This window comes from Enhydra lutris, unplaced genomic scaffold (genome assembly GCF_002288905.1).
Source record: "Enhydra lutris kenyoni isolate GAN:26980312 unplaced genomic scaffold, ASM228890v2 scaffoldscaffold21, whole genome shotgun sequence".
In the NCBI taxonomy this organism is placed as follows: Eukaryota; Metazoa; Chordata; class Mammalia; order Carnivora; family Mustelidae; genus Enhydra; species Enhydra lutris.
Genome location: NW_019154105.1, coordinates 66,324,505 through 66,347,511, shown reverse-complemented (window position 1 = coordinate 66,347,511; position 23,007 = coordinate 66,324,505). Strand labels below are relative to the sequence as shown.

Here is a 23,007-nt window from a genome sequence, read left to right as displayed (position 1 = left end):
TCCGAGCGTCGCGCAGTGGGGGGAAATGGGGGCACTCGTTACCTCTTGGGGAGCTGGTTACTTCCATTTTTATGTTACATGACATGCTCCCTTCCCTCCTCCTCATCCTTGAGGACAGCTGACCCTGTCCCGATCCATTGGTCACTCCGGTCACCCGGGGAGAGAGCTGTGTGTCAGAATCGCCGTCCTGTACCAGGACTGAGGCCAACCCCATCACCCACCATTACATTCTGTGACAATAAGGGGGAAAGCATCACAACAGAATGCCTCTGGGGTCTGAGTCAAATGAATTCAGGTCCCAGACTGCCTCCCACTCCTCCCGGCTGTGTGGGGCTCCCGGGCTTCGAACCAGGAAGGTTGCTTGCCAGAAGCTGATGCTCCTGGTGTGACCCCGGCTGCCTGGCAGGAGCCTGACTGGGCTTTGCTGGTTCTGAGCCCCTCCTGGGTGGGGTGCTCACTCACCCCTGTCACCCCGCATGGCAGGAGCGTGCACTCATGGGCTGCTGGCTCATGCTGGGGGCTCACGCTGGGGGCTCGCAGCCAGCCCCCTGCACTTGGCTCAGAGCTGGCACGTCTGGGTGTTGTGTGGGGCCCGCTGGGAAATTTGGGGACCGGCCCATGTCGCCCAGGCCCCTTGTCAGGGTCCCCCTCCCAAGACCAGCTTGCGGCCCATGTCCTAGGGGTCTGCTTTCTGTGGGTTCTACGCATTCACAGAGGCCCTCTGATCCATACAAGTCTATTTTCTGACACGGCAATTTTAGTCTGGCAGAAAAAACTTTTAAAAAAAAGCGAGCGTGGGGAACTCAGGAATATAAAGGAGGAGCTACAGGGTCAAGAAGGTAAGAGAGTAAGAGGCCAAGGGGTCAGACCCTGCGCAACTGTCCATCTCTGCAATGCCCCCAAAACCACCCTGGAAGGTCGGCTCCTCAGGTGGGTAAACCGAGGCCGGCCGCGTTCTCAGGGCGGCCCGGAATCCAGGAAGACAGTATCGTGCCTGAGGAACATGGTGCTGCATCCGGCTCCCAGTCTGGCCTCCAGCCTCCTGACCATGCCTCCTGCTCCCCGGTTCCTTCCACAGAATCTGCCCCCCCGAGGACTAGCGACCCAGTGCAGGGGGTGGAGGGGTGGTGTCCCCAGGACGGGACTGCTTCTGCCGCTGGACCACGTTCCCGCGCTTTCTAAACCGCCACGCGTGGCTTCTGCTCTGTCTCTTACAGAATACAAGGTAAGAGGGGCCGCCCGCTGCCACGCCGACCTCTTCCCGCCACCACACAGCTGCCCAGGTTAAAAGTTCCTTTTGTTGTGGTTTCCTATGAAATGTGTGTGTCCAATGCCGGCGCAAGTATGTACTCTCCGTTGGCCTTCGGCTCTGCCCTTTGGTCCCGGCCCACACCTGCTTCCTAGGGTGAACCTGCAGCTTCCTCTCCCCACAGATCTATCCTTATGATGCCCTCATTGTCACCAACCGAATTCGTGTCAAACTGCCCAAGGACGTGGACCGGACCCGGCTGGAGGTAGGAGGACATCTCCAGGGGTGGGGGCACACATTCAGGCCTGGGGGGGGGCGGTCCTCTGCACACATCTGTCCCCAGCATCAGCACTGAGCACCCCCAGTGCTCCAACGCCTGAGAACTAGGGAGTATGCCCCAACACAGGCGGCTTTGACGAGGGCTCTAACTGCGTGCTTCTGGCCAAGAAAGCCTTCGTGACAATGCCGAGTCGGTGGTGCTGGTTTTTCCCCTGGGAACTGACACTGAGAAGATGGTCACGATCTGTGGCCTCTCATTTGGCCACGTTCACACCAAGCGAGAATAGTAAGCCCATCTTTAAGTAGAGGCTTAGAAGGCCCAGAGGGTGTCAGCTCAGAGGAGATATTGGGATGATATTTGTTGACTGAAAGGACTTTGCTGAGTATGTGCAATGAGCCACGGTCCCGCGGGCCAATGTGCAGGACTTAGTCCCCCATTGTCGTCCTACCGGATAATCACTGTCCATGCACTGGATCTCCCCTCCCGAGCCCTGTCTGCCACCATTTTGCTGGGCAGTGCGGGGTCTGGAGTCTCCTGGGGACCCAGGGCTGCCCCTGCCCCCATCCATGCCCCAGGGCTGGGCCCCCGGGAGGCGCAGGGAACATCTGAGGCCAAGTGTGTGTCCAGCCAGGGCAGGAGTCGCCAGACCGCCCTTCTGGGAGGGAGTCGTAGGAGGGGCGCCCAGCCAGAGTGGGAGGGCTGCCAGGAAAAGTCGGGAGGCCAGGCGCATCTGCATGGGACTGCCACCTAAGAGGGGATGGCTGGCAGCCCCGGCAGGGAGCACTGGGGGAGAGTGGGGGGGGGCACATCCGCTGCTCAGGAAGAAACACGGGGCTGGCCTTTGAAGGAGCGATGGGACTCTCACCAGCAAAGAAGGGAGAGCAGGGAAGGGGCTTTCCAGGCCAAGGGACCCACAAGTAAAGGCTTGAAGGAGCAGGGGGGTTGGGGGTGAGGTGGGGGGGGGCACCTGCAGGTTGTCCCCAGGCAAGAAGGAAGCCTCACAGTGATGCTGGTCAGCCACCGATTTCCCCCACACTATCTGACCTTGATGTGTGCGCCTCCAGATGAACATACAGCTTCTACTGAGGGGGTCTCTGGGGTCCTCGCCCACAGCCGGGAACAGCAGCCCTCAGTGGGAGTAACGGTGGTGGGAGAGGGTCTGGGGATGCTGGTGTGGCTGCAGCCTTGTGCAGAGACACATCCGTGTGGACCTTTCCGGTTGCAAGTGACCCAAAGTGACTCAAGCAAAAAGGGCCTTTTGAGCTCATAGGGTTGAGTGGTCCCCCCAGGGTTGGCTCGGTCCTGCCTTGGGATCAGATTCCTTAGGGGAATCTTCGGGGTGCCTGCTATGGGGGGGGACGGGGTTCTGGGTGGCCTTGGCATGGGGTTCAGATATGACAGTCCCCACTTGCTCCGCAGCGGACATGCTCTTTGCCTCCTGCTCAGTGGAGTCCTTGTTAGTCGTGTGGTCATGTCCCCAGCCTGGAGGGTGCCTGTTTGCTGTGTGTTTTTGTTCCTTAAAGGGCCAAGCCCTGTGGGCTGGTTGCCTCATGGAGAGAGCTGAGCCCAGAACAAGATGCCCGAGGTTCCTGGGGCCTGGGGCCAAGAGCTTGTTAGGACTAGCTGTTTCCCTCTAGGGATTAGGGTGCCCTTTAAATGACACCCCCTTTTCTTTTTGCTAAATATCAGATAAAAGGTGCAAAATAGCGGTTAGTGCCTCTAAATACTTCCTTTGAGCAAACTCGGAGGACCGGGCCATGGGTTTAATCATCCAAGAACACACCCAAGGGTGCGTCTCTGTATTCACGCTCCTGTCATCCCCGCCGAGCCGGAAGGCAAGCTGGAAATGTTTCCCGCGGTGGGGCACGTCCCACATTCTTCTGGGCTGGAGCTGGGAGGTGAGCCAGGAATGGTCTAGGAGGGGCCGTATCCCAGCAGGACAGGAGGGCCCCTGATGTTTTTATTTCAGGGGAGAGAGCTTTATTTTTAATATAAAAACATTTTATAACTCTTGTAGAACTCCAGAAAAATGCAAAGAAGAAGGCAAACATCACACGGAATTCCCCCACCAAGTTATAACTCCTGTGGGCCCCACGCTGGTGGATATGATTCCGGAGATCTCTTTTGGCACAAATACCCAAAATTGCTGAATTCCATTTTTGATGAGTAGCTTCATACTGTTTATGGAATTTGATATCAGCTTTTTAGAAAAAAGATTTTATTTATTCATTTATTAGAGCCGGGGGTGGGGAGCGCGAGCACAAGCAAGGGAAGCAGCAGAGGGAGAGGGAGAAGCAGGCTCGGTCACGTTCTTGACTGTTGCTCCCAGAATGCTTAGCTGACTCTTTCCTTCATTTGCTGACTATGTTTCAGGCCCTGAGCTGGGTCCTGGGATGTGTGATGAGCAGACACGGGCCTGAGCTCTGCCCTCCCAGACTCAGTCTGATGCAGGAGGCAGAATCAACCAACTGATAACCCAAATGAGTCTGTGATAAGGGTTCTAAAGGGGAGGAACACGGGCCATCAACAGTGGGTAAAAGTTAACTGGGAAAAAGGAAGTAACTGGGTAAAAGGAAGTGTTGTGTTGGTGTGTGTGTGTGTCCATATATGCCTGTGTTTAAGGTGAGGGAGACCCACAGGAAGAAAATTCCAGGAAGAGCAGCCAGTATGTGCAAAGACCCTGGGGCAGGAAGCCACAGGAGCTCTTTGAGGAAGAATTTTAGGAGGCTAAGGTGTCTGTACTTGAGCAGGGTGAAGGTAAGAATGGGGCCAGGTCTTGCCGGTCCCAGGCCACGTTAAGCAGTTTGGATTTTAGTCTTAAGGACAATGGCTTTTAATTTGAGGGGCTTCCTGATCAGATTTGTAATTTGTAATTCAAAACAACAGCGAGGCTGCACCGGGAAGCCCAGCCTGGTCCTGTGGGTGCAGAGAGACTGGGAAGCAATGGAGTCATCCAGGCAAGAGATGCGGGCATCTTGGACAGTGTGGTGGCAGTGCCGAGGTGCGCAGTGGGCGGATTTGGGGTTTGGGCACTATTTGGAACGTCAAGGTGGCAAGACTGGGTCATGGGTCATGCAGTGTGGCAGGGACACATTTAGAGTCACTCCAGGGTGCTGGGATGGGGTGGTGGCTGTGCTGGTGGCCCCTGGATGGAGCGGGATGTGCCGGGACCCTAACGATCACAGACACGATGAGGCTTGGCTGGGGGAATTCAGGATGCTTAGCCTGGCAAAATGAAAGGGGCCTAATAGGAGCCCGTAGCACAGAGCCCGTGGGTATTCTGTGATGTTGGTGCCATTTGGGGGAAGAATGGCAGTCCTCCGCAGCTCAGGAAGTGTGGTTCCAGGGATGTGTGGTCAGAGGAACCATGTAACCCCGATGGGCAGGCAGACTTCCCAGGAGACCTATCAGGGGCCCGGCTGAGTGCCATTCCTGAGATCCGGGGCTCTCTGTCCTAGAGGGTCTGGACCCTGGCTCCTGTACCAAGGACCTGAAGGCCTCATGCACTGGAGGCTGTCACATCCTTCCTGCATTTGGATGTTACCCTCTGAGGGTCTGCTTCCAGGAGCTTCCAGGAATGGAAGGAGCCTTGACTGTCCCTGGGCAGAATCAGATATCCTGGGGCCACTCCCTGCACATCTCTGCCCAGCACTTGCCAGAAGACATCACTGTTCCGTTCACACACCAGTGTCTTGTTGCACGAGGGTGGCATCCCGGGGAAGAGAGGGCAGACTTAGCATCAGGATGTCCTGGCGGGTGTGCCCCACTCCTCAGTCCACACTGAGGGACATTCTGCTGCGTAGCTAGGACTCTTTATCAGCCAAGCCTTCCAGAGAGACAGAGCCAGTGGGAGATAAAGAGGGGAGCACGCAGACACGGACATGGCCGTTTATTTTCGGAAACTGGCTTGAGTAGTCATGGGTGCAGGCAGGTCTGAAATCTGTAGGGCAGGCTGGCGTGCTGGAGACCCAGGCCCAAGCTGACACTTCGAAGCAGAATTTCTTTCCCAGGAAGCAGGCAGGTTTTGCTCTCAAGGCCTCCAGCAGATGGGATGAGCCCCCCTGCCCCGTCCCTGTTACTGAGGCTAACCTTTACTAACATAAACCACATCTACAGAATGTCTTCCTAGCAGCCCCAAGACTAGTGTTTGGCCAAACAGCTGGGCACCATGCCTGGCGAGGCTGGGACAGAAAGGGTAGTTATCCCGGGAAGCCAACGAGAGAATAGGAACAAAAGGGGCTTCTCGTCCAGCCAGGGGCCTGGGGGCTGGCCCAGGGAGTCCCTGGAGGGCCCTCCAGACTCACCATCTCTTCTCCAGGGTTTGCAAGTGCTCAGGTCTGCAGGAAGGGAGTCTGTGGCTTCTGGACTGCCCCCACCAGACCTTGAGGCTGAATGCACTCCTGAGTTTGCCCCAGCAGTAAGAACCCAAGTCAGAATGCGACTGGAAAGGAAGGACCCTGCAGTTAAGAATGCGTCCTTTGTTTAAACTCATCCAACCGGTCCAGTGAGAACCTGATAGACTGATGGCAGCAGCCGAGAGCGTGCCCAGCGCATGGGCGTGGGCTACACCAGAATCTGGCATTTCGGGGGCTCCCAGGTCGAAGGCTGAGCAGTGCTCCCAGACCAGGCCGAGGGGCAGGGATTGCAAGGGTGGAGGATGGTGAGCGAAGAGGGAACCACAGGGAGAGTAGGGTAGGCAGACCCCATGGAGAGGGGAGGAGGTTGGGAGACAGTATGACAGGGATGGGGGGAACAGACATTTGGATTTAGGGATACACGTGACCAACCCAGATTGTCCCTGGAGGAGGGAGGAAGGGAGACTGGGCTGAAGGGGCAGGCCCATGCCCACCCTCGTGGAGCTGGGAGCCGGATGAGGTCATCAGTAACCAGGTCAGCAGGGGCCTGATTGGCTAGGGCAACACGGGAAGGCTCCCTGGAGAAGCGACATTTGAGCTGGGACATGTAGGATAAGAAGGAGCCATTGTGCTAAGGGAGAGAAAGCACTGCAGGCCTTGGGGTGGCAAAGATCCTGACATGTTCTAGAGCCCCCTTGGAGCAGAGTGGTGGTGGGAGAGGTGGGGGACACCTGATCGTGGTGCAGGGCCTCGAACCACTGGACAGCATGTCACTCCACCTGGCATAGCCTGCATCCCCTCCCTGCCACATGGGCTCTGGGAGGGCTCACGGGACGGTGGGTGGAGCATTCCCAGCACTCCCCAGACATAGGCCAAGCTTCACAGATGGCGGGGGCCATTGTCGGGATGATGGTGATAAGCTCGGTTCTCCTGTGAAAAGCAGCCCCTCGCTGGCCCAGGAGAGGCAGGAAGCCTGTGGCCTGAACCCCCTACCCCAGCCCCGGGCTGCCGACATGGGTGCATGGGCTGGCCTTGCCTCGTGGGATGGGTGGAAGGAACGGCTGAGGGTCAGCCGGGCCCCTCCCAGGAGAACCACTGAGCTTAGAGAAGTGAGGGGCTGCTGGAAGTGCCCGGCAGGGTGAAGACCACAGGAGGGCAGGCTGGTCGCAGCGTGGGGCAGAGGGGGCATGGCCCCGAGGGGGCTCTCTGGCCACTGGGCCCCCTCCAAGCTCCCTGGTCCAGACCTGCAGCTTCCTGGCTGTGTGACCTTGGGCAAGGCCCATGCCCTCTCTGAGCCAGGGTTTCCTGGGGCAATAAAAGGAGGAGAATCTCAGGATGTGAGGATGGCAGCAGGTGCAGTGAAAGCTTTCAGCTCAGCCTGACCCACGGTCCTTGGTCGGTGCAGGAGAATTGTGCAGTTTGCCTCCCGAACTGGGGTCCTGTCATGGGCCTCACGGTGTCCACGGAGCTCCCTGACACTGGACACCAAGACTGTGTGAGAGATGTGTTTCTACTGGGATGGGCAGCTTCACCCATGTTACCCAGAAAAAGCTGGGGATATCTGCCACCAAAGGGATAGCTTGGATGGCCAGGCTTCGGGATGGCAGGCCTGAGTTGGGCCCTCGTTCCGTGGGAAGCTCTGGGCATCTGCCGGGCTGAGCCGCACAGTGGTCTGGGAGTGCAGTGCCCTGGGCCCCCAGGTGGAGTTCCAACGTGCCCTTTGCAGGCTCTGTGACACCGAAGCGCCCCCTGCCCTCAGCTGGGTCTGCAGCCTTGCAGAAAGGAGGTGACTGTGGGAGTGCCCTGTGCCTCACACACCTACCATTCATGGCCCTTCTCTCTGTGGGAAGATGTATGCGCATCGGAGGTCGGGCCATCTCCTCGGATGAGCTCCTGCAGCGAGCAGGTGGCTGGTCCTTATGACTCACATGTTCGGGAAGCCTCCACCAAGGGCACCAAATCACAGAGTGAAGTCAGAGGTTCATTTCCCTCAGAAAACCCCCTTCTAGCCCCAAGAGACTGGCAGAAAGATCATTAATGCTTTTTAAGGCAACGAGGCTTCTGGGTCACAGGTGTCCCATCAACAGGCCCCTCCTGGGTCATCCCATAGCCCTCACAGGGACCCAACTCCCTAACTCTGCCCTCAGTGACAGCACAGTGGCAGCTTGAAACCGGGGCTAGTGTGAAATTGAGGCCTGGGGACTCCGGGAGCTTGTGGCGAGGGTGCCATCGGGAGAGGCTTCCTGGAGGAGCCGGGGTCCACGGCCAGGTCTGAGCAGTGAGCACATACGTGAGTATGCCACGTTGCGGAAGTGGTCTCCCCAGGGGTACTTCTTGGGGAGCCCAGTGCACTCCAGGAATGAGGCTGTGTCAGAATGAGGCCAAGACACCCCTCTACAAAGGTGCCCCACCCTGGGCTTCCTCCCTACTCACTCAGGAAGGAGCTTGGCCATGCCTGACCTTGGCAAGCACCTGGGGGTTGGGCTGCCCCTCCTCCTGGGGAGCTGGGGCCGGGGGAGTCGGCCTGCGGCCAGAAAGCTGGCTTCAGCCCCTGGGGTGAGCTGTGTCCCACGTGTCCTACCTGCCATGGGGCACGGGGTGAAGGAAGATACCTGAGTAGACTCAGGAGACCACTTCTGCAAGGTGGCAGGGGCCCTACGTGCTTTGCTGGGGGTCTGCTGACATATGAACCCTCCGGGCAAGTGTCATGAAGGGACCTCCCGCCCAGGAGACAGGCCCCCCAGGACTCTGGTCCTGGTTCCATCCTGGTCCAGCTGTGCCACGTGACCTGACTTGGGTTACGATTCTAGAAAATGGGAAGAAGCACATCTGGGTCTTCTTGTGCTCTTCCACCTTTGGAATGTCAGCCCCCTCTGCTCACTGCTCAGACCTGGCCATGGATGGCGGCTCCTCCAGGAAGCCTTTCCTGATTGTACCATTGCCACAAACTCCCAGAGCCCCCAGGCCTCCTTCTCACACCAACCCCAGTTTCAAGCTCCATGACCCCGAGCAAGTTTATCTCGAATGCCTCAGCTGCTTCTCACCTAGGTGGCAGGGGAGATGCACCCGGGTAAGCTCCCCTCTTTCTCCTAAGCCCACCCTGCCTTCCCTGCTCACGGTGGGCTCCTGGAGGCAGCAGGAATGCGGGACCGCATCATCAAAATTAAGTACACATTGCACCCCGGGCCCCCACAGGGAGCCCAAAAGGCGGGAGCCAGCCTTGAATCTCTTTCAGGGCTGGGTGGGGCCTCCTGCCCAAGGACAGGCCAGTCACCTCCAGCAGCCCGCCTGTGTTCAGGCACTGGGCAAGAGCACCACACCAGCTCCTCTGGCCCTCTGGCCTGCCCGACTCTCTCCTGCCACTGCTCCACCACATGTCTCCAGAGTACAGATCCTGAGGGTGCGCCTTTCCATGGCCACCGGACCTGGGCTCTGTGCAGCTTTCCAATGCACTTCCCAGGCCAGCTTGGTCCCGAAGGTGCAGGTGAGCTGCGTGGGACCTGCAGGGACAGGGCTCTCTGCCCCCCGGGCTCCCCCAGGACATCTCCCAGCTGCCACAGTCCCCTTTGCCCTGGGTGGGGTGGGCCCCTAGGCTTGAGCACACAGTCACCCCTCGGCACTGTCCTCCCACCGCTGGGGTGCCATGCCTCCTGCTCATCCCCCTCCTGTGTATCCCCAACCTGACGACCCCCTCAAATGGCTCAGCCTGGAGGTCCCTGCCTACTCAGCAGGGCCACCTGGGGGCACCTCTCGGGTCATCCACTGAGGACAGCATGAAGAAAGTGAGACGCCCTCCCCCGACACCAGCTTCGCGCTCTAGACAGTCCCTGGATCCCCTGCACGGCTGTCTGCTCCCCCAGGGGCCTGTGATTCCATCCCAGCCAGGCCACTGGTCGGTGCTGAGAGCAGGGGACACATTTTGGCTCTTGTCCTGTCCTCTTCACGTTGCAGTTGCCCCACGGTGATGGGGAAGGTTGTGATTTGGTACCTAGAAGCGGGGTGCTGTTGTCTGATGACAATTCCTTGTCTCCATGGACTGGCTGTGAGCCCCATGGCATGCTGGTGTTCATGCCGTGTGGACGGTTCATTTCTGCGGCCGCCAGCATCTCTTCCTGTGCTCAAGCTCAAGAGAGCGGGGGGCAGCCAGCCCCTTTCTGGCAGAGTCTCGCTTGATGGTGTGTGTGTGTGTGTGTGTGTGTGTGTGTGTGTATGTGTGTGTTTCTGTGTGTGTCTATGTATCTGTGTGTGTGTGTGTTCTGTGTCTGTGTGTATCTATGCATCTCTGCGTCTATGTGTGTCTGTGTGTGTGTGCCTGAGTGTCTCTGTGTCTCTGTGTATGTGTGTGTGTATATGTGTGTCCGTGTGTCTGTGTGTGTGTCTGTGTGTCCATGTGTGTGTCGCTGTCTGTGTGTCCTTGTGTCCGTATGTGCATGCACATGAATGCACCGAGTATTCGGGGCCCCAATTCAACCAGGAGGCCCTTCGGTGACTCACGGGAGACTGAGTGCAGTCCTGGGTTCCCTCCTCTGGATCATGCCGACATCCGGCTCTAAAACCCGCTGCCTGCCTCACGGATCTAGGGACTTTTGTGAAGCCACGAACAGTCGGCATGGGTGTCTGTGCTTTTCCTAGTTCACCAAATGTCTTCACCTCTGTTTCTCTCTGGACCATCACAACCCTTAGGATGAGTAGTTTTGTTTTAAAGTCAAGAAAACTGCATGGGTGGGAGTGACAAGAATTGTTCCCTTTCATTGTAAAATTCCTGTCACATTCATCCCGTGTGCAGCCACCTCCTCAATCAAGTTCTGGAATGTTTTCATCCCCCTGAAAGGAAATGCTGTCCCGTCGAGCAGTGTCTCCCCACTCCCGTCCGTCCCCAGCCCCTGGCAGCCGCTTCTCCGTTCTTGGTCCCTGTGGATTGCCCCTTCCTGAAGCTTCGTAGAAACAGAACCACACACTCTGGGGACCTTTGCATCCAGCCTCCTTCCCTGGCCCTCCTGTCGCATGTCTTAACTGCGTTGCCCTGTGCATCAGGCCTTCGCGGCTTCTTGTGGATGGAGTGTGCTCCACTCTGTGTGCACGGACCCTACTTAGGCAGCTGGGTATTTCCGTGTTGTGGCCACTGGGAGTAATTCTGCAAACGGGGGTACGTAGGAGGACCCTGTGTGAGTCCTGTTCGGTCGGGCCCCTAAGCAAGTCTCTTTCTCTAGGCTCAGTGACCAGCGCTGCAGCATGGGAATAGCAGGGAAGCAGAGGGAACGCAGGGAACTAGACGGCCCCATAGGGCACATGGGTGGGGGAGGGCCATGGCCGCCTGGACACCCATCCTGCCTGCAGACCGCCCAGCAGCACGGAGCTGGTCTGGCAGTGCGTTGCAGAGCTGCTCACTGCTCCTCTCTGGGTTTTCCTGTTGGTTTGCAGAGGCACCTGTCGCCCGAGGATTTCCAGGAAGTGTTTGGGATGAGCATGGAAGAGTTTGACCGCCTGGCCCTCTGGAAGAGGAATGACCTCAAGAAGAAAGCCCTACTGTTTTGACTGCCACCAGCGTGTGTGACCACGTGCACGCCCGGCGGCAGAGCACGGGACACCCGGCGAGAACCACAAAAACCCCTCCTATTGCACCTGGCTCTGGCTTCTCTGTGTCCACGGGGGGCGGGCGGTGGGCCCCTGGAGAGGGCTGGGCTGGAGGCTGGGCAGGAGGAGGTCCCGGAGCCGGTGCGACCTCTGTTTCCGCCAGCAGTGCTCCTGCCTCTGGTTCAGAGCTCAGATGCCTTGCTTTGCACGGCTCCTTCCCCACTGTTGCTTGGCATTAGGGAGACGCTGCAAAGTAGTGGTCCCAGGAGATCAAGGGACATCTACACGGCGTGTAGCCCGCCTTCTCAAACCCCTGTGCAGTGCCCCAGCCCCCCGCACGAGGCCCTGGGGGCACAGAGGTGCCTGGGACTTGGGATTTCAGGCGGTTGGTCGATGACAGTCGCTGACACAATCACAGACAGATGGGCGTCTGGCTCCCAGGGTCTGCTCGCCCCCCACCCATTCGCTCAGCACCCCCCTCCTGGGGGGAGGCACGGCCATGCCAGGGAGGGGGCCGCAGAGCGCCCAGGGCTGCATGAAGTCAAGCGTGGGGTGCACGATTTTTGCAACCGCTTGTGACGCGTCTGTTTTTAGGGACAAACGTCAGCCTGACAGGGTACCTTCGGCCGGGGCCCTCCATGCACTGCATTTTTCTTCCGAATCATCCCCTAGATGCCTAAATGATATCTTTAAAGTAACACAGAAGTTTTTATTTTATTAAAGAGCATAGCCTACTTAAACATAAGACGACATATATAGAGTTCCCTTGTACGGGCCCGCGGAAGGGGAGCGCCTCCAGCCTTATTCTCCACTGTCCGGATCTGTGTGTTTTTGCTTTTTGGTGGGCTCCTAACCCCTAGGGCTCCTTGCCAGTTTTCTTTCCATGGTCGTCGTTGTTGTTATTGTTGCTTTCTTTTTCACCTGTCCCACAGGTGCCCTGAAGGGCCATCCTCGCCCGTGTGATGCTGTCTGTACGCGTAGCCGCGACTGTCCGCCTCGCTGTTACTCTCCCCGTCTTGGAGAGAAAACGCCCTCTTCTGATGGTCAAAGCCCCAGAATAAAGGATTTCCATGCACCCAGCCTAATACCCAACGTAGCCCTTGCTGTGCCCGTCTTTCCTGCAGTGAAACATAGCCCCCCAGGGTTGAAGCCTCGTGCGTGCCTACGTGGTCCCGAGACAGGCACCTGGCCGCTGGGGAAGGAAGAGGGAGACGCCACCCTCTTCTGGCCTGTGAGGTCGGCACAGGGTCCCGGCACAGAAGGCTAGCCACCCCCTTTCCCCCCCGCAAAGGTGTCCCTATCTCTGATGAGGCACGGGAAGTGCTAACGCCTGTCACAGGATGCTTGTAATGTGGGTGGAGAGATTTACGAAACACTGGGAAGGTGTCACCCAAGTCTGTTCCCCTGTCTCCTGCGGAGCTGTGTCTTTCTGTGTGTCCTGGCTGTCCCGTCTGTGAGTCAGCGTGACTCCGATCCCTCCAGCCCCACCACACACCCCGTTGCACACCGGCTTCCCACCAGCCCGGCTCGGCCAGGGAGGCAAGTTTCTGGCACCTGATACACTTCCTTCCCTTTAGCAATCTGAGCCCCGTGCAAATGGAAACCCCCGTTTTTTCATTAGTGCAATGTCCCGTCAGCTCCCAGGACAGCCTGGAAAAATAAAGGACGGTGTACCCTAATTCGTGAAAATGAAAGCCACTTTGCCGCGTGTGTCATTTCTCAGCACACAGACCCCCTTCTGCTGATGGCGCATAAGGAGAGTTTCTGTGGAAAGCAGCAGCACCCCAGAGGGCAGGGGAGGCTTTCCGACCAAAGTCTTGACAGTGAGGAAGCATTCCTAGTGGCCGATGAAGGGAAGGGCATTCAGGCTGAGGGAACAGCAGGAGCAGACACGTGGAGCAGCAGTTAGCCTCCCAGGTTCTGGAAACTTCAGGAGCTGGTTATGGCTGGAGCACAGGACTCAGGAAGGGAAGAAAATGCAGGTTGGTCTCCCACGCGGGAGGGCTCTGCTGGTCTGCCCCACCATGGTCACCCCTGCTGTCCTGGGATTAAATGTTTCCTGATCTGTTTCAGCCTGCTCAGATTCCGATAACAAAATCCCATCAACTTGGTGGGTGTCTTAAATGACAAACACTGATTTCTTATAGTTGTGGGATCTGGAAGTCCAAGACCAGGTGCAGGGGGATTGGGTTCTAGTGACAGCCTGTTCCTGTCTTGCAGACGCCTGCCTCTCGCTGTGTCCTCATTGGCGGACGCAGATGCTTTTCATCCAGCTCTTCCCCCTTCAAGGGCGAGGTTCCCTTGTGAGGGCCCCACCCTCGTGGCCTCATCACCTCTCCAAGGCCCCATCACATGGGGGCAGTTAGGGCTTCCTCATATGAATCTGGGGGACACAGACCTTATAGCCCCCTCTGGTCTCATCCCAGTGAATGCAATGGCTCTTGTGAACATTGGGGTATCCCCCCAGAAGGCGGGCCACACATATATTGTCTGCCCATCTCAGTAAACGTCATGACTGTACGCACCCCCCCACCATTATGCAAGTCAGAAGTGGGTGCGCTTCTCTCCCAAGGACCACCCCCCAGAAGTCCTGGTTCCACGGCACATGTCCGTTGGCTCATTCCCACCCAAAGCACTCACAGCCGGGAAGCTGGTACTCTAACCCAATGGCCCCGGGACACAGCATGCACCTGGCCCAACCCAGGTAGTCTGGGACACATGGTCACACAGACCGCACTGGGTCCACTCTCACCCCTCCCTGGACGGACACAGCGGCTCCCAGACAGCCGGGGTCCCCACTCAGCACCCCACTCCGCACGAGGTCTTGGGGTCTGTCCCGTATGTCACAGTCCTGCAACCTTTCTTTGAGTTCCCTAAGGGAGCAGGTCTTGAGCTTCCACATGGGCCCTTCTTCCTCCCAGGTGAGGTCCCTCTCTCCCTTCCCAGTTCAGCTCAGAAGTCGCCACGTCACACAAGCCCCTTGCCGGCTCTTTAGGGAATCTGCACCCCACCCGTGCCAGGATTCATCATGCCCACCTGCTGTCCCCGTCCCCACACTGGCCTCTGTCTGTTGACTCTTTGCCTCCACCACCTGTAAAGCCGGGAGGGCTGACAGTTTTATCAACTATGCTCTGAGACGTGGTTAGAATACTTGGTCATGAGACAGGGGCCCGTTGGGACACAGGGCTGACCCCAGGCTAGTCCTTAGTCCCCAGACAGCCCTCCAAAGGGGAAACCCATCTACTACTAAGTGAAACCTGGATCATTGCAGAACTAGTTCCCATCCCCGTTGTTTTCCCCTCCCCAACCCCCACCTTCTGGATGGAAGAAATCCTGGGGCCATGGAGGTGGCCCACCTGTGTTGCGAGTTCTGGCCCCCAGAACAGCCCCTCCTGGGAGGGGCATGTCCCTAGTGAGCGCATTTCCTGCAAATTTAACAAGGAAGGGCAGCAGAGCTGCCCTGGTGGCCCCCGGAGGCTGCCAGGCGATTACCGAACTAGGTTTCGTGAATAATAGACGCTCCCTTTTCTTCCATCTGAATCCTGAGGTCCAAGGAATATTCCTCAGTTAACGGTCATTTCCGAGAGCACCCTTTAATGGCTGACAGCAATTCTCTCCTCTGCTCCTCTGGGATCCATCATTCCCTCTGGTCCATCCTGCGCTCAGGAGCCCATGGCAATCTCTCTGTAACACACACGTGCCTGTGCCATCCTCTGCCTGGAGACCTCCCTGGAGGACCTCTGGGGCTAGTCCCTGACTCCTTTACAAGCATCACCGGGCCACAGACTCCCTCCCCAGACTCTTCCTTCCTCCTCCCTGATCGCTCTTATTTCTTAAGCAGTAGCCCCCACTTCCCTCCCACGCACAATGCCCCCCTTGGTAAAGGCTCTTTCCTCTGCCTGCAGTGCCCCATCTAGCAAACTCCTATTCATCCTTCAATACCCAGCAGAGACACTATCTTCTCTGCAAAGACTTCCATGATATGATCCCCTTCCCCAAACTGTTAACATTTTTCTTTCCATCCAGATAGACTAGTTCGTCCACAGATCTTTGCTGAGCTGGGCATGACAAAACAGAGGTGAAAGAGACACTGTCCCTGACCTCAAGAACTGATCACAAACCCATGGAGGACATGTACTGTGGACTGAATTGTGTTCCTCACAAATCCACCCATGGAAAACCCCCAGTGTGACTATATTTGGAGATGGGGTCTAGAAGTAGGTAACTACGGATAAATGAGCTCATAAGGGTGGGGTACTGATCTGATAGGGCTGGTGCCTTGTAAGAGGAGGAAAAGAGTTTCCTAAAAGGCCCTGTGAGGGCACAGCGAGGAGATGGGTCTCTACAAGCCAAGAAGAGAGCCTTCACTAGAAACCAAACCTGCTGACAGGTGATCACGGACTTCCCAGCTTCCAGAACTGTGAGGAACAAATTAATGTTGTTGAAGCCCTCAGTCTGTGGTATTTTGTTACGCAGTCCATCTGACAGATACGAAATGGTCAAAGGACTGGGCCACGGCAATACGGGTAGCGAGCTCTGGGAGAGTGAGGGAAGGAGACTAGCCAGAAGCAGGTGGGTGTGTGGGAAGGTTTTCTACACCAAGTACTGAGTCCAGAACAGTGAGTGGGAGTCTGAGAGAGAAAGACTGACGGAGCCTTGCCAGCTGAGGGCACAGCACATGCCGAGGTCGGAGGATAGGAAGCTCCAGGAGCTGCCAGTGTGGCTGGCAGGAGTAGGGGACGTGCTCCTTTCTCTGTGCTCCATAGTAGCCTGGCTGGATCTGGGTTAGGACACAGTCACCATCAGCTCATAACTACCTGTCCCTGCTGCTGGGGAGATGCGGCCATGCCCTGCCTAGAGCTACTGGGCACACACCGTTCCCGTATAATGTGTTGGCCCCAGTGCCAACACATATGTTGAGAGCATAAAGCTCTCAACCAGTAAGGCTTCCCAGGTCTTCCTCATTGACTGGGACAACTCTGAGCTCCTCCCCACTGGGACTGAACCCCCGCTGCTCACAGAGGCCACCTGCTCACGGACACGCCTCCTCGGGCTCTTTCCCTTCTTTCCCCGACCTTCCTTCCTTTGTCCCGGTGCTTCCTGGGATCTCCTCCAGCTTAAACGGCTTGTCCTCAGTCCTGGGTTCTGGGTCTACTTCCGCAGATGCCCGTCTCGCCTTCCCTCACCCCCCAGCCTCATCTATAGGGGTTAGAAAGATGTTATCCTTAAAACCAACCCAGAAATAAGTGCAACTGTCTGGCAATGGAATTGGGGCCATGGAAGGTGGGGAGAGGGGTCACCACCACTTCTTTTGCCATATGGCAGGACCCCTACCCCACAGTCGAAGTCCCATGGCCTATCCAAGAAGCGTTGGGATAGGCTTGTTCTCTCTCTAGCCTACAGAGAACACTTTCTGCGTCTCATGATGGAATTTTCTGGAGGGCCCGCAGGAAGCTGCTGGTCTGCGGGGACTTGCAGCTCCCTCTTGAGACCCTCTGGCGGCAGGAAGAACGGCCATATCTTCCATCCTGTCTGAAATCACGGCTCCTGTGGACCTCCTGACTTAGGCTCCATCTGGCCCACCTTCCCTCAAGGGGGTCTCTCTCCAGCTGCCCTGGGCCACCAGCTCCAGGTGGGCTCCTGATGGGACCCCTGGCACCAGCGAGTCCCCAGGTGCATGGACCCCAGTGGTCTACCAGCTTTCGATCCTCAGCACGTCAAGGCTTCCAGCTGGCAAGGGCTGCCAGGAACCAGCTTTCCTGCCCCCCAATACTGCCCTCCGTTTAAGATGCTCCCAGCAAATCCTGTGAGGCTTCTGGCGACCAGGTGGGCGGCCGAGCAGTGCCTCTTGCCTGCCTGAATGCTTTCTTACCTTCTCTGCACTAAAACGCTTGGTGTCCTTCAAATATCTCCAAGAGTTTCTCTGCCCTAGAGGAGTAGCTAAAAGGACAGCCTTTCAGCTGGGGCTTATGGTCGCTCTCTGGGTTCAGATGCTCTCCCAGAGGCCAAAGAGAGGCTCTAGCGCTGTGGGGGGTGGGGAGGCATCTCTCATTACTTTGGGGGGTAAGGCCATTCCATCTGTACCTTTATCTTTTTCAATGCTAACCAGCTATGATTTCTCCCAGATCCCCAGCTCTGCTAAGGGGCGGCCCTTAGTTGCCTTATAATCAAGAGGTCATCTTTTGGGCAGTGAGTCACCCCCTTCTCTGGGACTTCCCAAACACACCTGCCAGTCCATTCTTGCCCAGAGCAGGACTGCTCTATTGGTTTCTCTGCCTCTCAACCCATGCACCCATGTCCTCTAGCCGCCTGTAAGCTTCCCTTCCAGTGGCTTCCCTGACCAACCCATGTGCTTTTCTCTGGGAAAGAAATTATGAGGTTTGCTCTCAAAGAACTATCTCCACTCTTCTTCCTTTGCCATGGGTTATCCCGTGGAGGAGGGGTTGGAGGGACCAGATCGGGGAGAGGGAGACTGATAAGGATGCTTTTGCATAATTCTGGGGACAGCTGCAAAGGCTGGGGGGGGGGAGGATGTGGATTCCAGAAAGAGAGGCAGCAGGACCTGGCAGCTGGAGGTGGGGGATGGGGGAGAGGGCAGGACCCTGCTCCTTGGCAAGGGTGCTACTCATGAGTGATGAAACCCAAGAGGAACAGCAGGTCTGGGGTGTGGAAGGCGGGTTCGAGCTGCTGCTTGTCACTGATGAGGTGCCCATGGGCTTCCAGTGGATGGTGCCCCGGCTAGGATGTTTATGGTTTCACCAGAATATGAGCTGCCCCTAGGGACAGTGCAGGGGAAGGTACTAGACCAGCAGAGTAGCCCTAGGGGAACACTGGCTTCTTGAGCACTTGGCCTTCCCGCATCCGGCAGAGGATGAACAGAGGACAAAGGCAATCTCGGAGGGCGGCAGGACAGGGAGAGGAGTCGGGAGGGTGTGGTCGAGCTGAGGCAGTGTCCATAACAGAGCAGGGGGTGAGGTGAGATGTGGTCCAATGGGACCAAGCTGCGTGGGGCAGAGGAGGCTGACGGTGGGTGCAGGGTGGGTGGGGGCCCGGCTGGTAGGTTTGGAGGAGGCGAATTAACAGGGTTTTTTTTTCCTTTTTCTTTCAATATTATAAGACTGTTTCATTCTCTTTTGATTTCACTTATTTCTGGTAAGAAGTCATCTCTAATTCTTACTGTTATTCGTCAGACTATGAAATTTGTTTATACGGCTGCTTTTTTAAAAAATCATTGTTTAAATTTTTTAAAAAGATTTTATTTATTTGAGGGGCATCTGGGTGGCTCAGTGGGTTAAAGCCTCTGCCTTCAGCTCCGGTCATGATCCCAGAGTCCTGGGATTGAGCCCCACATCGGGCTCTTTGCTCAGCAGGGAGTCTGCTTCCTCCTCTCTCTCTGCCTGCCTCTCTGCCTACTTGTGATCTCTGTCTGTCAAATAAATAAATACAATCTTTAAAAAAAAAGATTGTATTTATTTGAGAGAGTGAGCAAGTGAGAGAGAGAGAGAAAGAACGGGAGAGAGAGAGAGAGAAGCAGACTCCCCGCTGAGCAGGGAGCCTGACACAGGGCTCGATCAAGGACCACAGGGTCATGACCTGAGCCGAAGGCAGACGCAATCTAACTGAGCCACCCGGGCGCCCCTCTATGGCTACTTTTAAGATTTTTTTTTAAACCATTGTTTTCAGCAGTTGTGGTATTGGGTACAAAACACTTGTGGCTTCCACCATCCTTCCTCTGAGCAAAGTCAGCAGCCATGTAAGTGACCCTGTGTGGGGTTGACACAGTGAGCCGCTGAGGGGGGGCCGGCGAACAGCAGTATGAGTGAGCATTATGAGTGAACGTCCCCGGCCAAGCCTTCCCATGAGACCGCCGCCCCAGCCAACAGCTAGATGGCAGTCCTGTGGGTAACCTGGAGGCAAAGGCACCCAGTCAAACCATGCCAGATGGTCGTCCCACACAAACCGTCCATCGTTTCAAGCTGCCGGGCTTGGCGGTAACCTGTTCTGTGACCACAGATGGCTAGTGAAGCAGCCTGTCGGCTTTCACTGCATTGCTGAGCTGACCTCCCTTCCTAAGCTGGGCCCAGCTGCCGTGGGTGGTCTTTGCTCCCTCTCGGCCCCAGAATCTAGGAAGACTGAGTCCAAAGTGTCATGGCAACGCAGCTTACTTGGGATATAACAGGTGGGAATTATGTTTACCCTCCAGAGACATGTCATTGGAAGAGTTTGGGAAGAGGTCTCAGGTCACAGACCTCATCAAGGAGCCCTTCATGGTATCAGACCCCATCAGGAGTTTCCACAAAGAGTGTTTTTCCACCTTTGGGGTCAATGAATGCTGATTTATTTTCCTATTGGATTTCTAAATAAATTTCCTATTTACTTTCCTATTGGATAAATGTTCCTATAGGATAAATTTCCTATTGGATAATAGTTCTCTTTCCATCAGAAGGACTGGGGGGGCGGGTGGCATACAGGTACTGGGCTCATTTTCTGAGGTACCAAGAGGTCCCAACATCCATTTTCATATGGGAAAAAACAATTCTACTAGTCAGAGCTTTGAAGTCTGCCTGGACGGGTTCACTGGCTGTTGGCTTTGTCAGTGAACATGGGGCCCAAACAGGATGGCCACCGGAGAGGAAAGAGAGTCAGGCTGTGTTTCTCTGTGTGACAGACATTCATTGAATACCTCAATGTGACCGTGAGGAATTCTGTAAGTAACAGAAAAATGGACTAACATTGGCTTACACAAACAAGGGGTTTTGTTTTTTCCTACCTCACAGAGAATCTGGAGGTAGGAAATCCCTTGTCTTGATTCGGTGGCTCAAGGGGGCAAGGGTCAGAATTTCTGACTCTGACTTTGCTTCTGGTTGTAAAGTGGCTGCTGTGGATCCAGATATCACATGTGCATCCAAAGGTAATGATCTCTGCTGCAGAGAAAAGGCAGCATCAGCTATGCTGATACCTTTTCCCGAAGAGGAAAACCTCCCCTGGAAATTAAGGGTATGCTGGTAAATCTTCCATTACTGGCTCTCTGGGGGATAAGAGCAAGGAAGAACATCCTGATCTAGAATCATTACCAATTCCTGTGCTATAAATTCTCTTACCGCATTGAATTTCAAGCTACCAACAGGACGCTGCTTGGCTGAGGCTATGGGAAGAGATGCAAGAAACACATCGTATGGCACTTCTCTCATACAGTTACAGAGGATGTAAAATTCTCTGTAGCATAGATGATCGTAAGCCACTGCAAAATAACTAGCAATTAATTTCGAATATTTATTTTTATTTTTAATATAACTTTTAATTGTGAGTTTATATCATTTGATTTTTGAGTAATGACTGTGTTTAAGAACTGACTTTGCAAAACTCTTACACAAGGAACAATCAGCTCTCAGGGTCCGGTCCAAATTGGCACAGGGGGCACCACTGTTAGAAACCTCTCAGCCAACTTCCACTGCGTTTCCCTGGCCAGGACGATGTCACATGGCCACCTCAGGCTGTGAGGGAGGCCAAGAAGACAAGATACTATTCAGGTCTATAGAATGGAATATAGCCAGGGAGAAGGGCCTAGAAAGGGCAGTAGGGCCAGCCAACAAGTTGACTGATTGGTCTATCTCCAGCCAACAGCCCTGGACCAGAACTGTGCTGGGCATTTGGAGCACAGGGTGAGGAAGACATGTCCCGTTCCTATTCTCCCAGGGCTTTCAGCGTGGGTGGCAAGAGAGTGGTTATGATGAATGCCAGAGGGACGTACAGGGAGCTGTGAATGTGTGTCTGGGGGAGGGGACCCGGTATTAGTTCTTTATTGTTTCAGGAGAAATAACGCAAAATGTAAGAGCTTAAAACAGTGCGCACATGTCTTAATTCTGGTTCTGGGTTATGTGCTAGCTGGGTCCTCTGCTCGGGCTTTGTTTAACCTATTGGCCGGGTTTCATGCTCCCTTGTTCGGGAAGAATCCACTCCCAGGATCATTCAGGTTGATGCCTGAATTTACACCTGTGGGCCTGCATGATAGGAGGCCTAGCTTTTTGACGGTGGGTCTGTCACAGTTGTGCCTGGTATAGGGGTGGTTACAAAGCCTTCCTGGGAAGAGTGACATTTAGGGAGAGGGTGGAAGGGTCAGTGGGAGCTGGCTGGTACAGGAAGAAAGTGTGTCAGACAGAGGGCAGTGTGTGCAAAGGTCTGCGGCCTGGAGTGACCCTCCTTTGTAGTAACTACTTTGCTCCCTGGGATACTATCTTCCTATTCTCTGAAGACATCCCCCAACCACAGCAGGGTCCTGGCTGGAGAGGAGGAGGGAAGTTTCTCACATTCATGGAGGACTTTGGCAAATCAGTTCAGAGGTCAGGCTTTCATTGGTGTGTGTGTGTGTGTGTGTGTGTGTGTGTGTGTGTCTGCATGTGCAGGGAGATGAGACCTGATCCCCCCGAGTACCTTAAGGGCACCAGGCTCCGTTCTATGCACAAAAATGAGTCAGAGTCCTGCCTTGTCCTGGAGAGGTCACACTTCACTGAGGGTGGTTAGCGGGAGTGGGGTGGGGTGTGGGGGGGACCACTCAGACAGGAAACTCCAGCCAGTGCTGTGAGGGAGGTGGGAATGCAGAGAGGGATTGCATGGGGGAGCAAGGGACATAAAGCACCCGAGGATGGAGTTCAGATTTTAGCCTGAGCAACTGTGTGGATGGAGGCCCCTTACTGAGAACAGGAAGAATGCAGAGAAGCCGGTTGGAAGTGTTGAATAAAGCACTTGTATTGGCCATGAGAAGCTAGGGGTGCCTGGTGGGCATCCAGCAGGGGATCTGGGAGAGAGCAAGCAGGGCTGGAGATAGAGACCTAGCGATCTCCACAGTATGTAGCCTGGAAGAGCATGGGATTTCCTGGTTAAGAGAGTTCATGGCAGATAGGACGGCATGGCCCCAGCCGTCCTTACCCTAACGCTCCAAAATGCAGGGGTTGGGCAGAGCAAGGGATAGGTCACGTAGACAGAAACCCAGAAACCAGCATTGTCTCCGACAAGGCTGAAAGATAAAATACAATGAGGACAGAGGTTTTCAAGATGATCCACACTTGAATACATGCGGGTGACAGGAGGGGAAAGGAGGGCCTTTCAGGTGCAAAATAGCAAAACCACAGAGACTTTGAGGTAGGAAAGGACAAGAGCTTGGCGCCTGGCTCTTTTATCATGCGTTAAAGTGACCCCCAGAAATCTCTGGTTCTGCGGATTTTTGCCTCTATGCCACTCCTAACGCATATCTTCTGTGCTGCTAAAGTGTTTGCCGAATGAATAAAAGAATGAGTGAACAGGGGGGCTATGTGACTTGGGGCGGCAGGTGATCTCGCTCCTTGGGCCTCAGTTTCCCTTTCTGTAATCCAGGCCAACCCTACACACCTGAGTTTGGGGTTTGGGGTGAGCACTGCCTGCTGAGCCGATTCCGAGTGGACAATACGCTCGGCCCTCCCCGGTGGGGACGTGAATTCGGCCACGGGCTGTGCAGCCCCGCAGCCGGTGGGGACGTGAATTCGACTAGGGGCTGTACCGCCCGGCAGTCCCTT

At 55.7% G+C, this 23,007-nt stretch overlaps 1 protein-coding gene across 1 annotated transcript in view; it reads left to right on the top strand.

The window, feature by feature from the left end:
• LOC111149007 (actin binding LIM protein family member 2) overlaps positions 1-11,824 on the top strand; it is a 133,407-nt gene extending 121,583 nt beyond the window's left edge. The window contains exons 20-22 of the mRNA XM_022505882.1: positions 1,218-1,225; positions 1,434-1,514; positions 11,306-11,824. Of these exons, the coding sequence (XP_022361590.1) occupies positions 1,218-1,225; positions 1,434-1,514; positions 11,306-11,419 (203 nt within the window). The 3' untranslated portion in view covers positions 11,420-11,824. The remainder of the gene's footprint in view (positions 1-1,217; positions 1,226-1,433; positions 1,515-11,305) is intronic.
• Positions 11,825-23,007: the final 11,183 nt, after the last annotated feature.